General features: G+C 35.4%; 1 protein-coding gene across 1 annotated transcript; it reads left to right on the plus strand.

The window, feature by feature from the left end:
- Positions 1 to 4,776: 4,776 nt before the first annotated feature.
- Positions 4,777 to 18,805, plus strand: LOC144433695 (uncharacterized). The gene is made up of 9 exons (XM_078122047.1): positions 4,777 to 4,865; positions 5,111 to 5,243; positions 6,891 to 6,959; positions 9,609 to 9,704; positions 12,440 to 12,512; positions 13,270 to 13,428; positions 13,955 to 14,087; positions 14,634 to 14,972; positions 15,537 to 18,805. Exons 1-9 carry the CDS (start codon positions 4,777 to 4,779, stop codon positions 15,733 to 15,735), a joined length of 1,290 nt encoding a protein of 429 aa, XP_077978173.1. The 3' UTR covers positions 15,736 to 18,805.
- Positions 18,806 to 20,186: the final 1,381 nt, after the last annotated feature.

Consider the following 20,186-nt stretch of genomic DNA (forward strand, 5'->3'; position numbering starts at 1 on the left):
TTCAGAATGGTTTACTCAATCATTTAGACTCCAACCACAGAGTTATAAACAGTTTAGTGTGAAAGTTACATTTCTCTCTGTTCATTTCACTCATCATCAATCCATGTGAAGGCCACGAGATACTAGGATACGCTACATTCTTTTCGCGGGGAAAAAGGGAAACGATGCAGACCGATCGAACATTTGGATTTCCTTTTCACAATCGAGATTGAAAATGTTTCGTTTTAATCACTTCACTTCTATATAACTAACTAAAGGCTTATAGTGTTTATATACAAACAAAAACTCAAGTACATATGTATTAACGAAATATGTTACCATGGTTACTTGTAGCTTTGTAAAGGGACTTGGCAAGCTACAGTTTTGAAAGCGACCTTATCCGGTATATGTTGTATGAACGTATATCTTGTGTATCATCACCATATAAGGTGGTTGGGGTAAGGTTAGTAGGCAACATGGTGTGAATCTAACGTAACAAGAATAAAGTTTGGAATACTATAGCTAATCACGTTGTTGTAAAAACTGCATATCTTTTTACGCCGGCAATAATTAACTTAATGTTTTCATTTAATAGCAGAAAATTAATTCTCGAAATAATGGATTTATTACATGTAATGTACGATCGAGCGGCATCTTGTAATTTCGTCATCATTTGCTTGACTTTCACCATGTGTCTTTCCTAATAAATGAATAAATTAGATTTAATAAACTGATACTTTTTTCACGACGAAACTATCGGTGATATTTGACATACGTCATACGTTTATGGCATTGTTAAGCCTCCTAGCCGCCCCGGGGAATTCCCAAGTTTCAGACGGGCTGTGCGGCCCAAGTTCAAAACATCGGCATGTATAATTCAAAAACAGACCCGTTGCTAGGGATTTTCATTCAGTCATCCGGTCAATTACCTTTATTTGATTCTGAAGACGTTTCACATATTATCGGCCCCATGATTAGGTAGGGAATTTTCAGATGAAAAATCAACCCATTTTTGGAGGTTTTTGTGTGAAAAAGTGAGTACCCAATGTGACACACACCTAGAAACCTTTATATGAATGCTATGTGTATGTGTGTGTGTGTGTGTGGGGGGGGGGGGGTTCCTGTAACGTGAGGTGTTTTTTTTCGTAATTTGTTTGTTCATAGTTTGTAACAATTTCATGTTATTTTTTTACTGTGTGATCGCGTATAGTGATCAACCCATATCCAATTTAAGTCAGCTTCCCGTAAATGTACGATTTTTTTGTCAAACAAAGTGACAAGTTGCCGCAATGATTCATCAACATTTATCTTTCGTTTACGGTGAACTTCGAGTGTTGGTTGTCTGAGATTCTGCTAAGACGCTACTAAATCATAGAAGGGTGAATCGGAGCTGGAGCGACGGGCAATGCTAGTAATCGTACGTTATACTGAAGTTGAATTTTACTGAAACTGAAATTTTTAAGAAAATAATATAAAGTGATACAGAAAAAGATAGACCCGGGTGTTTACAATGTTTTTTTTTTGTTTTTTTGCTTCATTTTTTTTTACTTTTACATTTTGCTTCTCATAAGTATTTGAATACATACACATCTGAGGCCAAGGTTATCTATTCATGAACTAGCTCTGTGCTCATTAGCATTGCGTCAACGGGCTTTGCTGATTACAGTGTTGAGGTTTTGGCAGTCATCATCTTGGATGAAAAAATCAAGGTGTTATAATATTATACCGGTACTGAGTTGAGGCGTCGCCATGGTGACGCGGATGACGGTACCGTACCTGTATCATGTGTACTGAGTTTAGAGCATGTCTTCGTCATCCCGTCACACCGTGATAGACGCCGTAGCAAGAACGAACTTTATCGACCGTGTTGAGGTTGAATCATCATGAATTGCAGTGACCTTTACTCAGCAACGTATAGCTAGACAAAGCAAAGCAAACAACATATAAATATTGACCCATATGTCTTCAAACCAGTTTTCTTAACTTTGTCAACGATGGCCAACACAGGCTCTCCAACCAAACTGTTATTATACAAACAGATAGACACTGATGACCGGTACACGTCTACACTGAACCCTGATGACAAGTAGGTAGAGAACACACTGGTACACAGGCACTCGCATCAATGTGTATGATTTAAAAAAAATATATATATATATGTATGTAAATAAGACCGTCTTATTTACATACAATACATTTTTTCCCTACACATTGATTTGAGTACCTGTGCACTGGTACTTGCAGACATGTTCCGAATATCTGCTAGGAACTCGACTTACTATAACTAACTAGAGTGCGGGCTGATAGCGTGTCACTAATGTCTATACCGTACAGACTATGTAACTACTCTTTTATTAGTCTGGATGCCAACATGGTTTCTAATTGAACCACGTGTGAGTGGAGGTGTAAATGGTAACGATACTGTATAGGAACTAGACTATGTGAGTGGAGGTGTAAATGGTAACGATACTGTATAGGAACTAGACTATGTGAGTGGAGGTGTAAATGGTAACGATACTGTATAGGAACTAGACTATGTGAGTGGAGGTGTAAATGGTAACGATACTGTGTAGGAACTAGACTATGTGAGTGGAGGTGTAAATGGTAACGATACTGTGTAGGAACTAGACTATGTGAGTGGAGGTGTAAATGTTAACGATACTGTGTAGGAACTAGACTATGTGAGTGGAGGTGTAAATGTTAACGATACTGTGTAGGAACTAGACTATGTGAGTGGAGGTGTAAATGGTAACGATACTGTGTAGGAACTAGACTATGTGAGTGGAGGTGTAAATGGTAACGATACTGTGTAGGAACTAGACTATGTGAGTGGAGGTGTAAATGGTAACGATACTGTGTAGGAACTAGACTATGTGAGTGGAGGTGTAAATGGTAACGATACTGTGTAGGAACTAGACTATGTGAGTGGAGGTGTAAATGGTAACGATACTGTGTAGGAACTAGACTATGTGAGTGGAGGTGTAAATGGTAACGATACTGTGTAGGAACTAGACTATGTGAGTGGAGGTGTAAATGGTAACGATACTGTGTAGGAACTAGACTATGTGAGTGGAGGTGTAAATGGTAACGATACTGTGTAGGAACTAGACTATGTGAGTGGAGGTGTAAATGGTAACGATACTGTGTAGGAACTAGACTATGTGAGTGGAGGTGTAAATGGTAACGATACTGTGTAGGAACTAGACTATGTGAGTGGAGGTGTAAATGGTAACGATACTGTGTAGGAACTAGACTATGTGAGTGGAGGTGTAAATGGTAACGATACTGTGTAGGAACTAGACTATGTGAGTGGAGGTGTAAATGGTAACGATACTGTGTAGGAACTAGACTATGTGAGTGGAGGTGTAAATGGTAACGATACTGTGTAGGAACTAGACTATGTGAGTGGAGGTGTAAATGGTAACGATACTGTGTAGGAACTAGATTGCTCTTACAGCCTGTAATAGGTTGTGTCATTGGTTCTGTCATGTGAACGGCTCGTTGCAAATTGTTGTCAATGCTAGCCCAACTTACGCAGCTGGGTCTGTGACCACACTAGTGGTAGTTCTACCTGGGGTTGAGGGTATGCCCCGACCTGCAGCTGGAGGTAGAACATTATTGAACAGCGCGACATGATTGCACATATATACGTTATCTTCGAGACCCATGTCATTTACGTAAACTTTCAGTCTCTATGATAGTCATACTACAGAACCACGTAAATAAAAACCTTTTTAGTGACACAAAATTTTGTTTGAAATATTATTGTCTGGATGCCAACGTGGTTTCTTTAAACCAGTAACTTTGATGCATCCTGTAAGAAAGGTTTACAATTGTTGTAAAAGTTAAAACTTTCTCCAAAGTTTCTTTAGCGATAAAAGAGTTTATCGGTTTGGTGAATACATGGTCGTTTCAAATTGATATTAATCGAACTAACTTGTCTTGAAGTGACGTCATCAGCAACATGAAGGTGACACAACGTCTACTTTCATGCCTCAGGGACGATCGCTCAATGTCACACTAGCTCAATAAACGTACTTCATTCTTTGGGAGAGGGTGCACGTGCGTGGGGGCTCCCCTAAACGGATGTTCACAAGTGTTACATCGACATGTGTATGATGCCACCATATAATGATGACAATTGCAGCGGTCACATCACGATGATTCAATTTAAAAACATAGTAAACACAATGAAATATTAGCAGAAACCCAACATTGTATATCACATTAGCAGTAAACTTTAATCAACTTATCAACATCTCAATAATAAATACAGAACCTGTTGTCGTTTATTTGAAGATGTTCAACTTTTCTCAATTTGATTAGAAGTGAGAAAATGAATCGCAGCAATCGCATTGGCACCAGACCCCCTCACCCTAAACGTATTGAGCTTGTGTGAGATCGTGCGATTATAGTGCGATCGTCCCTTACTATTAATTTTAATTAGTGATTGGTATTTTTTTTATAGCAAAAATCATCTTGTTGAAATTTGGCAAACTGATTTTCTTCGAGAATTTGGTAGTTGATGCGACACAACAGTTAAAGAAAATACATACAACTTTTGTGTCGAGCACGAGTTGCATATTCCTACTTATACCACGGTACCATTTTTGGGGAACGTGATATTATAGAAATAGATTATTCTCACATAAAGCTTTTTTTTAAAAAATGAAAAAAGAGAGAGAATCACACCATTATGTCAATGTGCTATTATCGCTTGAACATTTATACTCTCCAAGTAAAACTAAAGAGGGCGCCCTTGTTTGTTATTTGCACTTCTTGCTTTCATTTTCCAAGATGGCCGCATACCCAGCACAGCAGAACTATTTGCAGCGGCCCCTTCCTCCGGGTTGGGAAGCGAAATATGACGCAAACGCGCGAAGATAGTAAGTAATATCAAAAAGTGTATATACAATTGTAATTTTCTTGAGTGTTGTTTCAACAAAACTCTTAAATAAATGGTCATTTCCAGTCAATGTCAAATTGGGTCAACCAAGATGACTCGTAGTCACTGGACACTCCTGGGTAGGGTTTCGTGACCTAGTTAAATTATGTATAATCGATACTAGGCAAAAGAGTACTTCTTTCTGTATTTTATTGAATAACTATTGTACTTTATATCTTTCCTCAGCTTTTTTATACACCATGCTAGTAAAACTACAACATGGGAGGACCCACGGCTCAAATATTATCAACCGCAAGCCGCACCAGTACATCCGCAAAGATCTCCTAGGCCATCGCCCAGGCCATCGCCTAATGTATCGGTATGCTGTTTTCAATTTTTTTTACGCAGTACATGTACTTGGTTAAACTGTAATCCTGAACATAGAACCACTTTTAGCCGTGAAATAATAACGTTCTTGTTAATTGTTAAGCCGTATAAGAAAGACTAAGAGGTATGTGTACAGTGTATAGCTACAGAGTTACACGATGAAATATATTGCGTGGTTCATGTTTTCACAATATTAATGCAACATACCATAATTTAATTAACATATCAATTATTATTAACACAGTACACTGTTCATGTTGTTCGAATGCGTATAAATTAAAATACTTCACATCATATCTGGTATATAAAACAACAAGGAAATGTAGTTCAATATAAGTATATATATGACACAAAATACTCAACCAGCTACCAGACCCAGAATGGAATAAAACTATATATATATATATATATATATATATATATATATATATATATATATATATATATATATATATATATATATATATATATCTATATATCTATATATATATATATATATATATATATATATATATATATATATATATATATATATATAATACAAAATAGTGATTTACGCACAATCAAGACATTCATTTTCATTTGAAGACAAAATGTCCATAAAAAAATGTAAAGAATTATTTTGTTATCTTCAAATACCTATTGATAATTCCAATTATGTTATTTAGATTTAAATACCAGAATATTTACACTTTCTTATGTTTAGGGGAAAAAATCAATTGTTGCATAGATTAAATTATCTGAAAATGTCCAGATTACTTACTGGAATTAGACTTTCAACCATTATGCCTGAAAGCAAGGACTATGTACTCTGCCAATTTGTAGGTTTTTGTGTACAAACAAATAATGCCCTAGTATGATTGATGTTAGTAGCTAAACTAATTTTGTCATTCAAATTAGTAAATATCTTAAAATGATTTTTTTTTGTACTAGTGTAGAATTCAAATGACAAAATGGTATTACATTTGAAAAGTAATATCAATGTTATAAAAATTGTATGATGTATTGCTGTGTGTGTGTGTGTGTGTGTGTGTGTGTGTGTGTGTGTGTGTTGTGTAGACAATATACATACCCCTGCAAAATATATGATGGAAACAAAACAATGGAAGAAGTTAAAGTGGACCGTCATATGGATGAGGATTGGCTATTTATTTTAAATTTTAAATTTATAAAACAATTTTATCATGGCTTCCTATGTGGAAAATCAATGTGAAACAACGTAATGCTGAGTCCTTGTTACAAGTTTTTTTTTTTAGCTTTTTGTAATTTATTGAGTTACAGACATTTTGTCAATGTTGTTTTACATTCATTTTTCAAGGAGGAAGCCATGATAAAATTGTTTTATAAATTAAAAAATCTAAAATAAATACCTAATCCTCATCCATATGTGCCACTTTAAAATTGTTGTTCCAATAATAATTTAAATATTTTAGCAACAAATACAAGAATGTCCCGACCTGCAGATTGTTGAATGGTCTATGGTGAATGCAGTTTCTGTTTTACAAGAACAATTTAGTCAGTGCGAGGAAATGATATTCTGTTGTGAAAAAAAAAAGATTTATACATAGACTTGGTGGTGTTTGAACCTTGTATCTTGTATAAAATATTTAAATATGTGAATATTTATATCATGTTACAGAGAGCAGCTGAGTCAATACCAATGCATACACTTTCCAAACCAAAGTGTAAGACTTGTCATGCCAAAGAGGTAAGTACATAATTATGATATGTAAAGTCAAAGTTCACAAACTGACAAAATAGTATGTGTAGAATTTCTTACGTATTGTTTTGGTTTTCTATGTATGGTTAGTAACACTCAAGTTCAAAACTCCCAAGAATATCGTTGTCTGTAGTATTTTCTATTGTATGTGGAAACTTTCATGTATTATTTTAACTTTCACCATGTCCAATATACCATATTATGGTTACTTGTACCCAAGGTAGGCGTACAAAGTGTTACTGATATTGTGCAAATGAGTGGATCAGCCAATCATGAGTCAGTAAATAAATCTCATACACCAAACTGTCAGTGAAATATAAGCCATACCGGTCAGCGGTAAGAAAACAAAGAAAATGCTGCGATACCGGTATGGGAAAGAATAGACGGGAAGCAAGACACCAAGTTTATTAATCATTTGCTACACCATATCAAAATTAATATATAACCATGCGTTGATTTGTATGAACTAGGTCAACACACACACTAGTAGCCCAGCCACACAATAAGATGTGTAATTACATTATGTACGTATATAAACATGAAGAGAATAGACAAACACAATGAGGCAAATGCCATATTATGGTTGCATGTACTCACTTTGCAGCCATTTCTGAAATAACTGTCTAATGAGGATGTACTCTGGTTAGGGGAAACAAGGGTTCAACGTTTTGTTACAGATGCCAAATGCATGACATTGAATGAAGCAATCACTTGTAAAAGAAGTTCTTGAGTTCCTAAACATTAGATCATCAAACTGAAGAAAAAACCCCATAAAAATTCAAAATAGCCAAGAATTTGACCAGTTTTTGTCTTGAAAGTTTGTTTTGAAAGTTTTGGAAAGGATAATTTTGAAAGTACATGCACACTACAATATTAGTGTTTCTGGCCCTCTCTTCTAGTCAAAAGTCCACCTCCCAACAAACAGCACTTCTAAGCTTATAGGCTAGTACCCAAACTACACAGGCCATCACTTTGTCAGTAACTATAATGTGGTATATTGTCCTGTACAAATCATATACTCACCATCGATGAAATTTTTTTATGTAAAACAAGTGGCTGAAATTACATGTAGGAAAAAAGAGATTTCAAAGTGACCAATGATCAATGTAGTACAAAAAAAATAAATGTAGTTGAGATATACTTAGCTGTGTATAGTATAATAGTATAATTATTCATTATAGTGACTTGAGGTTTACTTCAAAAGTTTACATTGACAAAAACAATAACCATGATAAGACCTCCCAGTCCAACGAGTGGACTTATAATAGGTCACTTCAGCAGTAATTTACAAAACAATGGGTAGTCAAACAGCAAAGTCTATGATTATTTATGTAAAGTTTCCATATGGATTATAATTGGGTTTTATTTTGGAATTTTAATTTCTAAATAAAAAGCAACTTTACTATGTTTTTCTACTTGAAAAAAACAGTGTGAAACATCATATACCAAGTCCTTGTTTTTAACTAAAAAATTGCTAAAAAAAAGTATAAAAAGTTTGTTATTTAATGAGTTACAAACAAGGACTTGGTAATGGTATATGATGTTTCACATTCTTCTTTCAAGTAAAAAAACATAATAAAGTTGTTTTATGAATTAAAATTCCAAAATAAATACCCAATTATAATCAATATGAACACTTTAAAGAAGGGAAATTGGATGGTCACAACAAAACTCTCCGCATTTCTAAACACTTGACTAGCATCATCTGTGCAGAAAAAATATCTAGCACTAATAATTTGTAAGGAGATTTAACTCTTTAAGTGTGTGTGTCTATATTTCTGTCTTAGTGTATCTTGTCTGTTTTCCTCTGGTATCCAACTGGCTTGCTAGCTAGGCTAAACATCATATGGCAAGCATTTATGGAATAGTGGACAGACTGGTACTTATTTACACATTTGTATGCAAGCTGGGGAGGATTAGATTAAGGTTACAAATATAGGAATAGTGTTAGACTCCCTAGCATAACCATGATTCATATCATATGCAATGAATGGTCACTGACAATGTTCTTCATGTATCCCCCACAATATGTAGGAGAGTAGGTGATGTTCAGTATATCTGTATACCAAGTGTTGATCTATGACGTGTGATTTATGTTCAAATCATGTCTTCCAGAGTTTAACTCATGTAACGAAAACTTGGTAATATTGAAGTTTTTCATTTACATGTAGATGATGCAGTTTTGTGAAAAAAAGGAAATAGATTTATTTTAATGATGTATTGCTGTATGCAAATTTTACTTAACTATACCATACTATTACCCTACCATAGATCCTGAGGGGGCTATGACCATACTAATTATTTCAATGTGAGAGTTCTGACCCAAGGGTATATAGAGCATACATTTTGATTATGTGAGTATTTGAAAAAATAGAGACAATCACAAACTAATGATTAGAAACAAATTCCTTTTCTCACATTGTCCTTTACCTTACCATTATTATCAACAAAACCACCATGTTTTGTTTCAGATATAATGCTTGCCAGAATCCATTACAAATACTATCTAAGGCCTTCCCCGGTCCAGCCCTATAAAATTCAGACTAGCTATTCAGAATTTGAGCATGTTAGCTATTGGCTGTCAGTGAAACTTTGGTAAAAGAGAAGGGTAGTTGACATTGTGTTTGGACTTTCTAGGTGGCAAGAGCAGGTTTAGATTGCATTGATTGCCAAGTTAGAGAGCAGCAAAAGCAGGCTGCTTTACGCAGGGCAGTGGAGGCTGAACAGGAGGAGGTAAGAAGACGTAATACCCAACATAAACTTGACCAAAAGCAGAGGCAAAGACGTATTCAATCAGCCAAACGACGAGGGCGTCAGTCATATTCATATGACAGTGATCAGGAGGTCTGTAAAATGCCATCACCTGGATCTCATGCTGTGTTCACTTCAGAGTGCATTCTCTCTATCTCTCCAATCCTTCACTTGCTCAATCAATCAATCAATCAATCAATCAATCTATTGATCATGTCTTTGCTTGCTGTGCTTTTGCGTTAAGACTCACTAACTTTTGGCATCTGTTTTCCACAGACTGACACAAGTATGAGTTCTCTTTGTTTCTTGATACTTGATTGAGTAGTAGTTAAGACTTCACTTTTTGTAGCCTCATTTTGATGACATCACATCGTTGTGCATCCTCATTTTGATGACATAACTTCTTTGTGTATCCACAATATGATGACATCACTATTTTGTATATCCACAATTTGATGACATCACTATTTTGTATATCTAGAATTTGATGACATCACTATTTTGTGTATCCACAATTTGATGACATCACTATTTTGTGTATCCACAATTTGATGACATCACTATTTTGTATATCCACAAGTTGATGACATCCCTATTTTGTGTATCTGGAATTTGATGAATTTCACAATGTATGACATCACTATTTTGTGTAACGGCAATTTGATGACATCACTATTTTGTGAATCCACAAAACACTGACATCACAAGTCAGAGACTGATGAAATAAGTTATTGGGTAACACATGATAGTATCAAAGAAATAAGAGGAGCCATGTTTGTGTCAGACAGGGGGAGATTGACCTTTTGCAAAAATCTGATATTCTGGACTGTTCTTATCACTGAGTTAAACTTCTTTGCATATTTGCATAATTATGACCATTTCTATTTCATATCAATCACACATAGAGCCCGTGTGATCATAACACAACTATCAAAAAGTAAAATGTTGGCAAATATTCATTTCAAATTATCCTAACTGCTTTTCCTGTAAATTGCAACCATAAAGCATCAATCTCATGATAACTTACACACAGCCATTCTTTCCTTCGGTAAACATAAGTAGACATTTCAGAATTTTGAAAATATATATACTGTGTTAAGAAATTTCACTGAGCTGGTAATTCTATCATTGAATGCTGTATCATGTTGTTAACGTTGCTAACATTAAAGTTTTGGTAGAAGTGATATGTAGGGATCAATGTGTGTCTGTATATATATGTGTGTGTGTGTGTGTGTGTGTGTGTGTGTGTGTGTGTGTGTGTGTGTGTGTGTGTGTGTGTATGCAGGTGGGTGGATGGGTAGGATGGGGCAGTGTCTTTATACACTATCATGGGCCTGTGTGTGTGTGCATGTGTGCCTTATCTGACTATGTTTGTTTTATTTCTCATTGAAGTTTGTTTGCCCTCAAAAGGAATGCTTCAAGGTTTTTTGCCATTGAGGGGGCAGTACCATCAGGGATGTCAACTTTCTGCTTTAGTCAGTTGCACCATCACCAGTAAACAAACACAATCAGTGTTGCAATGCATACAATCATGTTTGCCCAAGTGAAAGAAATAATGTAACTTACTGCCATGTCTGAAAAGATGGTTTGGTAAAAACGTGACAATATCATGGAAAATGTACTAAATTATTCAACCATATGTACTGATCAACTGTTCAAGTAGTCAATAACAAGTGTAACTGACTACCAGGACTTGACCAACCTAAGTAAGCATGATCCTTGCCAACAATGGCAAAATATCTTGGTATTACTTAATTTATTTTACAGTTTGCTTGTCAAAAAGGTTTGTGGTAAGATAGTAAATGCCTTTATCATTTATGACACAATTACTGTAGTTTATGGTTGATAGGAACAAAGCTACCATCTCCTGGAGAAATGACTGTAAAAGTTAGTGTGTGAGATTGTGATGAGGAATGTTTGTCGGGATGAAAGCAAAGTGTAAAAGTGTCTCATTGGTACTGATAGAACTAGAAAACAGTATACCCTATCGATGGCGTTGTGACCGGTACGAGGAATGAAGTTGAACAATTAAACAATTAATGTTGGGAACTTTGATAACAAATCGAATTACACATTGGAATGAGATCAAAGGATGAATATATCTTATTGATGGAACTTGAAGGTAGTATATATGCTCTCATATCACATTCTGACTGTGATATGGAAAATAAAGTTATAAACAATTGAACATTAGAACTTTGATGACAAGTTTGAAACTCAAGTTGTTATTGACAAACACAATGCCATCCCAAGTTCTGATGTCAGCGTAGATTTGACTTGTTTGTCTGATATCTGACAAAATACGGAAAAAAACACCACAGATGTATACAAATTAAACTGACTAAAGAGATGACTTTGTTTTCAGAGTTTACCTTTGCAAAATTGTAGCAAATTTAGGTTCAGAAATAAAGTTTTGTTCAAGTACCCCAAGTTACTGGGTAGATATTTGTAGTGTTGGACCTCAAGGGACCCATGAATGAATTGGATGGACTTTTAATTTTAAATATGTCATAGTGCATTAGATAATTATTTATTTCCATCAAAATTACCCTTTTCCTATAAATAGTTGTAATAATGTCATATTATGTATTCTATGATATTGATGTAACATCTTAGTATGTATGATCATCTTGAAAGAAAAATTATGTTGTAAAAGTGATATTTGATACTCGTGGAACAAAAATGAAAAGTTTTTATTTTTTGACAATTTCAAACAGACAAGTTTTACCAATGACTCTGTACCAGCAGCGCCGGTAAAAGTGGAAGTTAGTAAAGCTGAGAAGACTAGAAGTAAGTTTTCATTTGCTATAATTTTTGTTGTGTACACACTTTCAGATCGAGTGCCGATATTTCTTTCCCCACTGTGGCTAATGATGTAAAAAATATTGTTCCCAAGTTCGAGTTTGATTTGCCAATGCTAATGTTTGTGAATGGGCAGTGTGAACACAGACTTTGACACACAAACATTTTATAATGGAATGACAATTGTCACATTTTGGCTCCTCATTCTTTTGGCAGACTATACTTTTGACCAAAAGTGTATGGCCACATCATCTTTATAAGTTGTATTGATTCACACTGAATTGATCTGCCTGTATTACGTGTAGTATATTGAGAATTTATTAGTCCAAGGTTTTCCATTTTGACACTGGTTTATTTAGGTACAAACATTATTTCAGATTAATTAGCTAAATTAGGTTCAGAGCCAGAATGCACATGTTCACAGTAAAATCAAAAGTCCAAGGTGAGACCTCATGATCTGTGTATAATAAAGTTGTAAATGTCTTGTGCAAAAATTAACAACAATAGTTGCTCCCCCCCCCCACAATAGAATGGATAGAGCCCAAAGGGGGGGGGGGGGGGGCTATAGGTATGTGCTCTATCTATGTGTATAACTTCATGTTCAGCCGTACATGTACCTCTGTTAATATGCATAATCCTATTTCAGCCAAACTTTACACCATACCAAGCATATATGACGCTATCTTATAGTATCTATTTTGACTGAATGGCAGCCATAAAACCCTTGTTTTTGCTCTGATTTTAGTCAAAAATCAGCTGACGAAAGATTTCCCCAAACATCCTGAATTCCTGATTGAGATGGCTCTGGAAACAACAGAATATAACGAAGAACAAACCAGGAAAGTTCTATCAGCAGCTAAAAGTCCTCAACCCAAAAGATCTGCAACTTCTCTAGGAACATCAGGTAATGACACAATTATGTCACCTCTTCATATATTAACCCCAGTGGGCACTGCCCAGAAGGGCTCAAGTCTGAGGATTCTGTTGCCAAAGGTCTTGCACTGACTAATTTTGTATTGTTCTGGCTTCGTGTTTTGCACAGTATATGGATAAAGGGCATATCTTTCATGGTTTTTTGCTATATCAAACTATTAAAATCAACTGTGGCAAAACATAGCAAAGTTCTACAGTGTTTAGTTTTCACATTGCTACATCTCACTGCTTCCTAGAGGTCAAAGGTCAGTGTATTTTGCATATATTTTGCATAATGGTCAGTTGGAATCATTTTCAAATTCATAGAAATTCTGTACGCAGTGAACATCGTCAACAGAATGACATGGAATTGAGACAAATGTAGATAAGTTTGGACTGGGTAGGTAGGACACTGAAAGCAATAAATATTTAGATTATTCCAATCAGCTGCAAGACATCTCAAAATATTTTTTTCACTCATCTTTAGTACAAATAACGTTTGTATGTTTGTCTCATAGAACCGAGTCGTGGAACTTCACCTAGTGGTGTCACTGTCACTGTTCCATCCAGTTCCTCTACAAAGGCAGTTGTATTTGACCAATCTGAATCCACTAAAGCAGTGGTGTTTGGCGATGACTCAACTAGTTCAAGGTATAGCAGATTTTTAGATACTAAGCCCTATGTTTGTTTGTTTTTTCAGTCAAGGATAATATGAGTGACCTAAGGAGCCTTACCACTATGAGTCTATTAGTGACAAACCCCCTTAGGTCATGAATATTTTTTCAGCTGAATGACCAATTCTCTTTATACCAGTAAAAAGTTGTGTTAAAGGCCTATGTTTCAATCCCCGGTCAACGCATTAATGTTATCTTATTAAGGATCACATGGAATCATTCTTTACTTCAGGACTACCTCATTTTATAGCTCTGCCAAACAACTGACTTTCACGCCTACGTTTTAATCCTAATCCGAAGTTTGGCCTTTACATGCTCATTTTAACCAACGAGAACACATCTTACTGTGGTTCATTGGTTTTGATTGGCCACGTTTACACACAAGATTTGAACGTTACCTGTAATGAGAAATCAGTAAGATGTAGTGACAGCAACCAAGACAAAAATATGAACAAATAAAAGAATTGAGAAAAGGAGAACACAGCATCGACATCAAATATAATAGTGAACTTTGTTTTTGCAGCTTCAGTTCAAGTAGTGATGAATCGGAGGAACCAACACCAACACCATCACCACCACCACCACCACCACAACCTATTAATGTCAGAACAGTTCCTAAAACTGCTTCACCTACCAAAACTGTACCCAAGAAGGCAGTAGCTACAAAAGCACCACCCAAGAAAACTGTGACTGTGACCACTACGATTACAAGCCAACCTCGTACCCGACCAGCGCATACACAACCAAAGCAGACTGTTGTCAAGTATAAATCTAGTAGCAGTGGGTATCGATCCATGCTATGCTGTAAGCCAGAGGGTCATAACTGTTCCTTAGTCAAAGGACCTGATAGAACCCATCTGATGTGAGTAGTTGTAAACTAACACATTTTATGTGTCTTTTCTGTAGAAAAGATTGAGAATCATGTATATTCCTCTGTGGGTAACTACGTTTCTCATGACCCAACCAACCCTATAATTCTTCAACCTTGCAAAATAATTGACTCTTTCTATGACAGGATTCAAAATAAAAATCACAGCATCACTGATTGTATGGCGACTCCTATGAGTGCAGATCTGAGCTAAAATTATCGTTTATTGCAGAAATTTTGGAACTTTAATAAAACATATGGTTCACAGTTTCTTTCTGACTTCACTGTTATTTCAAAGTCATTCATAGCGTTAAAGTATGATTTGAAATGAAAGTAAGACCAAGATATTTTTTTTTACTGACCGACTGACCCATCATTTTTAAGGTGCTGGGATGAGAAACCTAGTTAAGTACGGTGCCCTTACATAGTCCCTGTAGGGGTTGGGTTTTTTGGAGCAAAGTAACAGCAAAAGATTTTTATTTTCTAATGATACATTAATTGCTTTCCTTGACATGATAAACCCTGGAGTATAACACACTACACTGATTTGAATTACAGATCCGAGTATACAACTGCTGAAGGCCCTAACCCTGAGTACAGTCATGGTCCAAACCCAGACTATGTCAGTGGTCCTAGTAAGAAGAAATATAACAGGAGAAGAAAATCTAAGCTAGCTTGTGGACCTGAAGCTGCTTTACACGAAGGACCACAGCGACATCTTACCATGGGTTCCATGTATAACACTGTTCAAACTTAAGTTGTCAGAAATTATTGTAACTGTGAAACTTGGTAGGAGCATACCGCTTTTCAAACTTAAAGAAGTTGTCAGAAATTATTGTAACTGTGAAACTTGGTAGGAGCATAGTGCTATTCAAACGTACGTTATCAAAAATTATCGTAACTGAGAAACTTGGTAGGAGCATAGTGCTATTCAAACTTAAGTTGTCAGAAATTATTGTAACTATGAAACGTGGTAGGAGTATACCGCTATATAAACTTACAACAGTGTGATATACATGTAATTGTGTAACACAGATTTGTGCATGGAATATAGTTAGGAGTCAGCATTGTGACTGTATCACTGTTATTGAAAATAGACTAGATCAGCTAGCTGTATTTTAACTTGACCCAATGTAGTAAACTTCAATGACTGAGTAGAGATAACTGTTATTAAGTGTCAGTATTTACTATATGTTTCAAACTAGTTATGTCTGCAGTCAAGTCTATATCATCTCACAAATGCTAATTTCTGCTTCTATTGTACGAGTATTAGTTGTTTCACTATGTGACTATCAAAATTACCGTGGTTGTGATTAAAAAGGAGTGTTGGGTATGAAACTCTTTATGGTTTTAACATTAAGTGCAATTTTAATGTCTTAGTTTCGTATAAGTTTATTGTGTAGTATGAGATTTATTGCCCTGTAATATCACAGATTTATTGTTCAGTAATATCTCTGATTTATTGCCCTCAGCAGAGGTTCATGGGAAATATCCAAGATGGCTGCCGTTCAGTGAAAGGGCATGTAGATACTTAGTTTTCAACTATGTACATATATTTTACATGTAATATATAATTATGATATTATTATTATATAACAACAGTTCATTATCAGAACTCATTCTATCATAATCTATTTTTCCAGGTTTTCTGTCTTTCCGTCAATTTCAGCCAAATTTGTTCTCATGAAACTATACTGTTACCAACTTTTCTGTTGTTGGCTAGCTGTAGGTAAAGTCTGATGGAGTTCACGGAACATTTCAGCCAGGTGCCTCTCCAAAGCTATGCGAAAATATCGATGGAAAACTGTAGATTTGACTACTGTTAACTTTTCCCGGTACAGTGGCTCTAATGTGTGTGTTTTGAGTGAGTTTTGATAATGATCAGTTCTCTGAATTACATTGAATTGTTTATTTTGAAAGCAGTCTCATTTAAATGTACATAATACTGTAGGTAGACTAATCAATACTAGGTTTTCACGTCTACAATTATGTTTAGGTTGTCAATCAAATTCATATGAACTTTGACCTTTAATGTCTAGTGTGCCATTGTGTCTTTGTATATGCATAGTAGATAATAGAACTATGATAGTGTAAATAAGTGAATGCATGTTTTAGTTATAAATGCAGGCGGAGAATTAAGATATATTGGTAACAGAAAGACAAATTTCAAGACAAAGGCAGTGCTTGTATGTGTGTCTCCAGGTCTCTATTAGACCTTTCTGAAAGCTTTGTTTGTGTACTGAGGAAGGTGTATTCCAAATCAGAGACAATACACAGACTGGTAATTGGCAATTGTGGACTGTAAATATACAGCCCAGAGACTTGTTATAACGTAACTATCTCTAGCCCAGAGACTTCGCTATCTGGCTTGACAATGTCCATCTGATATTCAGTATTTATAATGCAAATAGTCAAATCACATGGTTATACTCTGAAACTGTTCACACTGTGCCAAGACATTCAGTTAGCACAGAAATCAATTAGTTTCTGGACTAGTGAATATGTTATAGTTGTTGGGGATGCTCCATTCATCTACCTTACACAGACTATTGAACTGTATGCATAGCTCAGGCTACACTATAAGATATGTCATGTCGCTTTGCCCTGACAGGTTGGCAAATGTGTGAGGGCACACCGACATGGCATACCGTACAGATTAAGCTTGGACCAGTGGATTGCCATCAACTACTTTAATGTAATCTTGTTATTCCAGATTATAATCTCAGGTCAGCACTGTAGTTTTGATAGTGTAAAGATTGACCTTTGACACCAAGAGGGTTCAATGAACTGAACAATTGACCTTTGACACTGAGACGGTTCAATCACTGAAAGATTGACCTTTGACACTGAGACTGTTCAATGACTGAAAGATTGACCTTTGACACTGAGACTGTTCAATGACTGAAAGATTGACCTTTGACACTGAGACTGTTGGAAGAACTGAAAGATTGACCTTTGACACTGAGACTGTTCAATGACAGAAAGATTGACCTTTGACACTGAGAATGTGCAATGACTGAAAGATTGACCTTTGACACTGAGACTGTTCAATGACTGAAAGATTGACCTTTGACAGACTGTTGGAAGAACTGAAAGATTGATTGACACTGAGACTGTTCAATGACAGAAAGACTGACCTTTGACACTGAGACTGTTCAATGACAGAAAGATTGACCTTTGACACTGAGACTGTTCAATGACAGAAACTATACTATATATTCACAAAAAACTGAGGCTTACAACTTGGATGTATATGTGTGTCTATCTCTCTGATTGTCTGTCTTTTAAGTAACAGTTATATCACATGAAGATGGTAAAGAAATATGTGCTACTGTAATTATCAATAGTAAGGGAGCAGGGTCCTTTATCATTTTTCTCTGAATGCTGTAGAACTACACATGGTAATCCCTTTTTGCAAAGCGTAATATCCACAAGGGTTTGAGTGGAAACATGAGTATTATTCAGAATAAATGGTTTTATCTCTTGTTTCGGTAAAAGTACAACATACTTCAAAGTTGTAAAAAAAAAATAATTTCAAATTCTCAATTTCACATTTAAGAAACTGTCTGTTATGGTTTTATTAGAGAAAATATATAAACATTAACCAGTGTATCTTATCTTTTTTTTACTCCATTTTAGCAGTTTTTCTTCCAAGATTTCAGGTATTTTCTCGGTACCTTATTTTCTCACTTTACCCATACAGTCAGTCATTGCCTGGGAATAGCAACAGGTAGTGTTATCAAAGTTATCAGAATTTTGACACAATTGAAAATAAGTATTGGATGTGAGGCTGATTAACAAGTTTGATGGATGCATTTTAAAGCATGTGCAAGTTTTTTTTCTATTATTGTAATATTCTTATGAAATAAATTATTATTACTACTTGAAAAATCTGAATGTCTTGCAGTTTAAGGTTGATATACATACATACATCCAATCTACACAGTGAGAATTATTGAGGGGAAGTTTGAAACTGAAAATTTGTATCTGTTTGGATTTTAGAACCTGCTTGCATTATATGGGTACAAACTACAGTTTATTTCAATTTTGTATGGGCAGTTGGAAATGGAACTATAGACAAACTAAGGTAGACACAAACGCAAACTATACCCGGTAGTATTGTATGGGACGCTCACACAATGTCGCACAAGCTCAATAAATGAATGTCATTCGTTTAGGTCAAAACCCCCTCCCCCTCCCCTTAAATAAACATTCACAAGTGCGACATCAAACATTTATATATGATGTAAAACTATGAAGAAAACTGAAGTGGTCACTCCACTACGATCAATGTAATGTAAAAACATGATTGTAAACGCATTAAAATACTACCAGAAACGCAGCACCATATTTCACATCAGAAGTAAATTTTTATCAACTTAACATCTCAGTACTAAATTCAAAAGCTGTTATCTTTGAAGAAGTGAAAGTTTTCCTTCGAAATTTGGTTTATAAGTGTGAAAATGAAGTTCAGTAATCGGATTGATTCCAGAATCCCTCCCCTCTAAAACAAACAAAGTTCGCTTACTGAGCTTGCGTGACATTGTGTGATCGTCCCTTACAACATGTTGGTACAGACTGTCAATAGTACACTACACAGACCAAATTTATAGCATTCACACATGCACAGACCGAATTTGAAAGCACCACCAACTTCTATATACATGTAGTTGACATGCACAGATCCGATTTCAATATAAGCTATCATACATGTATGTACACGCAGTTAATCACAAATAACATGACAACTTTCTAATTCTGAAGTCTATTTCAGATTTATTTTTCCTTTTTTAATTATGACGCCACAAGAACGTCTCCTGTAAAGTTATTGTACAAAATGCATGGAATCAGAGAGAGAACTGTTCCCTCTACTGGTATGCAGGAGAATTAAAACACCAACTCACGAAAGTCCCATACTCCAATTCTTATAAAATGTAAAAAATAACAAAATACTGGGTAGAATCTATAACTTACTTTATCAGTTATGAAATGCTGAATATTGCACTTACATTTTAATCTAGTTAAAGAAATGGTCCACCTTAAATTATACATTCATACAGTCCATCCAACAATATGTACATTGATAGCCACCTGAAAAAATCTCTTGGTAACCAAGGGCAACAAAAGGAAATATATCTACTAATGGTTATGAGTATTACATGTATTACACTTCTGTTGTAATTTTCATACTTTTCCCCGTGAAACTAA

The sequence above is a fragment of the Glandiceps talaboti genome, chromosome 4, assembly GCF_964340395.1.
Source record: "Glandiceps talaboti chromosome 4, keGlaTala1.1, whole genome shotgun sequence".
NCBI classification, from domain to species: domain Eukaryota; kingdom Metazoa; phylum Hemichordata; class Enteropneusta; family Spengelidae; genus Glandiceps; species Glandiceps talaboti.

Coding starts and splice junctions, on each gene's coding strand:
- LOC144433695 (XM_078122047.1), top strand. CDS start 4,777: ATGGCCGCATACCCAGCACAGCAGAACTATTTGCAGCGGCCCCTTCCT. Junction 13,429..13,954: donor AACTTCTCTAGGAACATCAG/GTAATGACACAA, acceptor TTTGTCTCATAG/AACCGAGTCGTGGAACTTCA. Junction 14,088..14,633: donor GATGACTCAACTAGTTCAAG/GTATAGCAGATT, acceptor TTGTTTTTGCAG/CTTCAGTTCAAGTAGTGATG.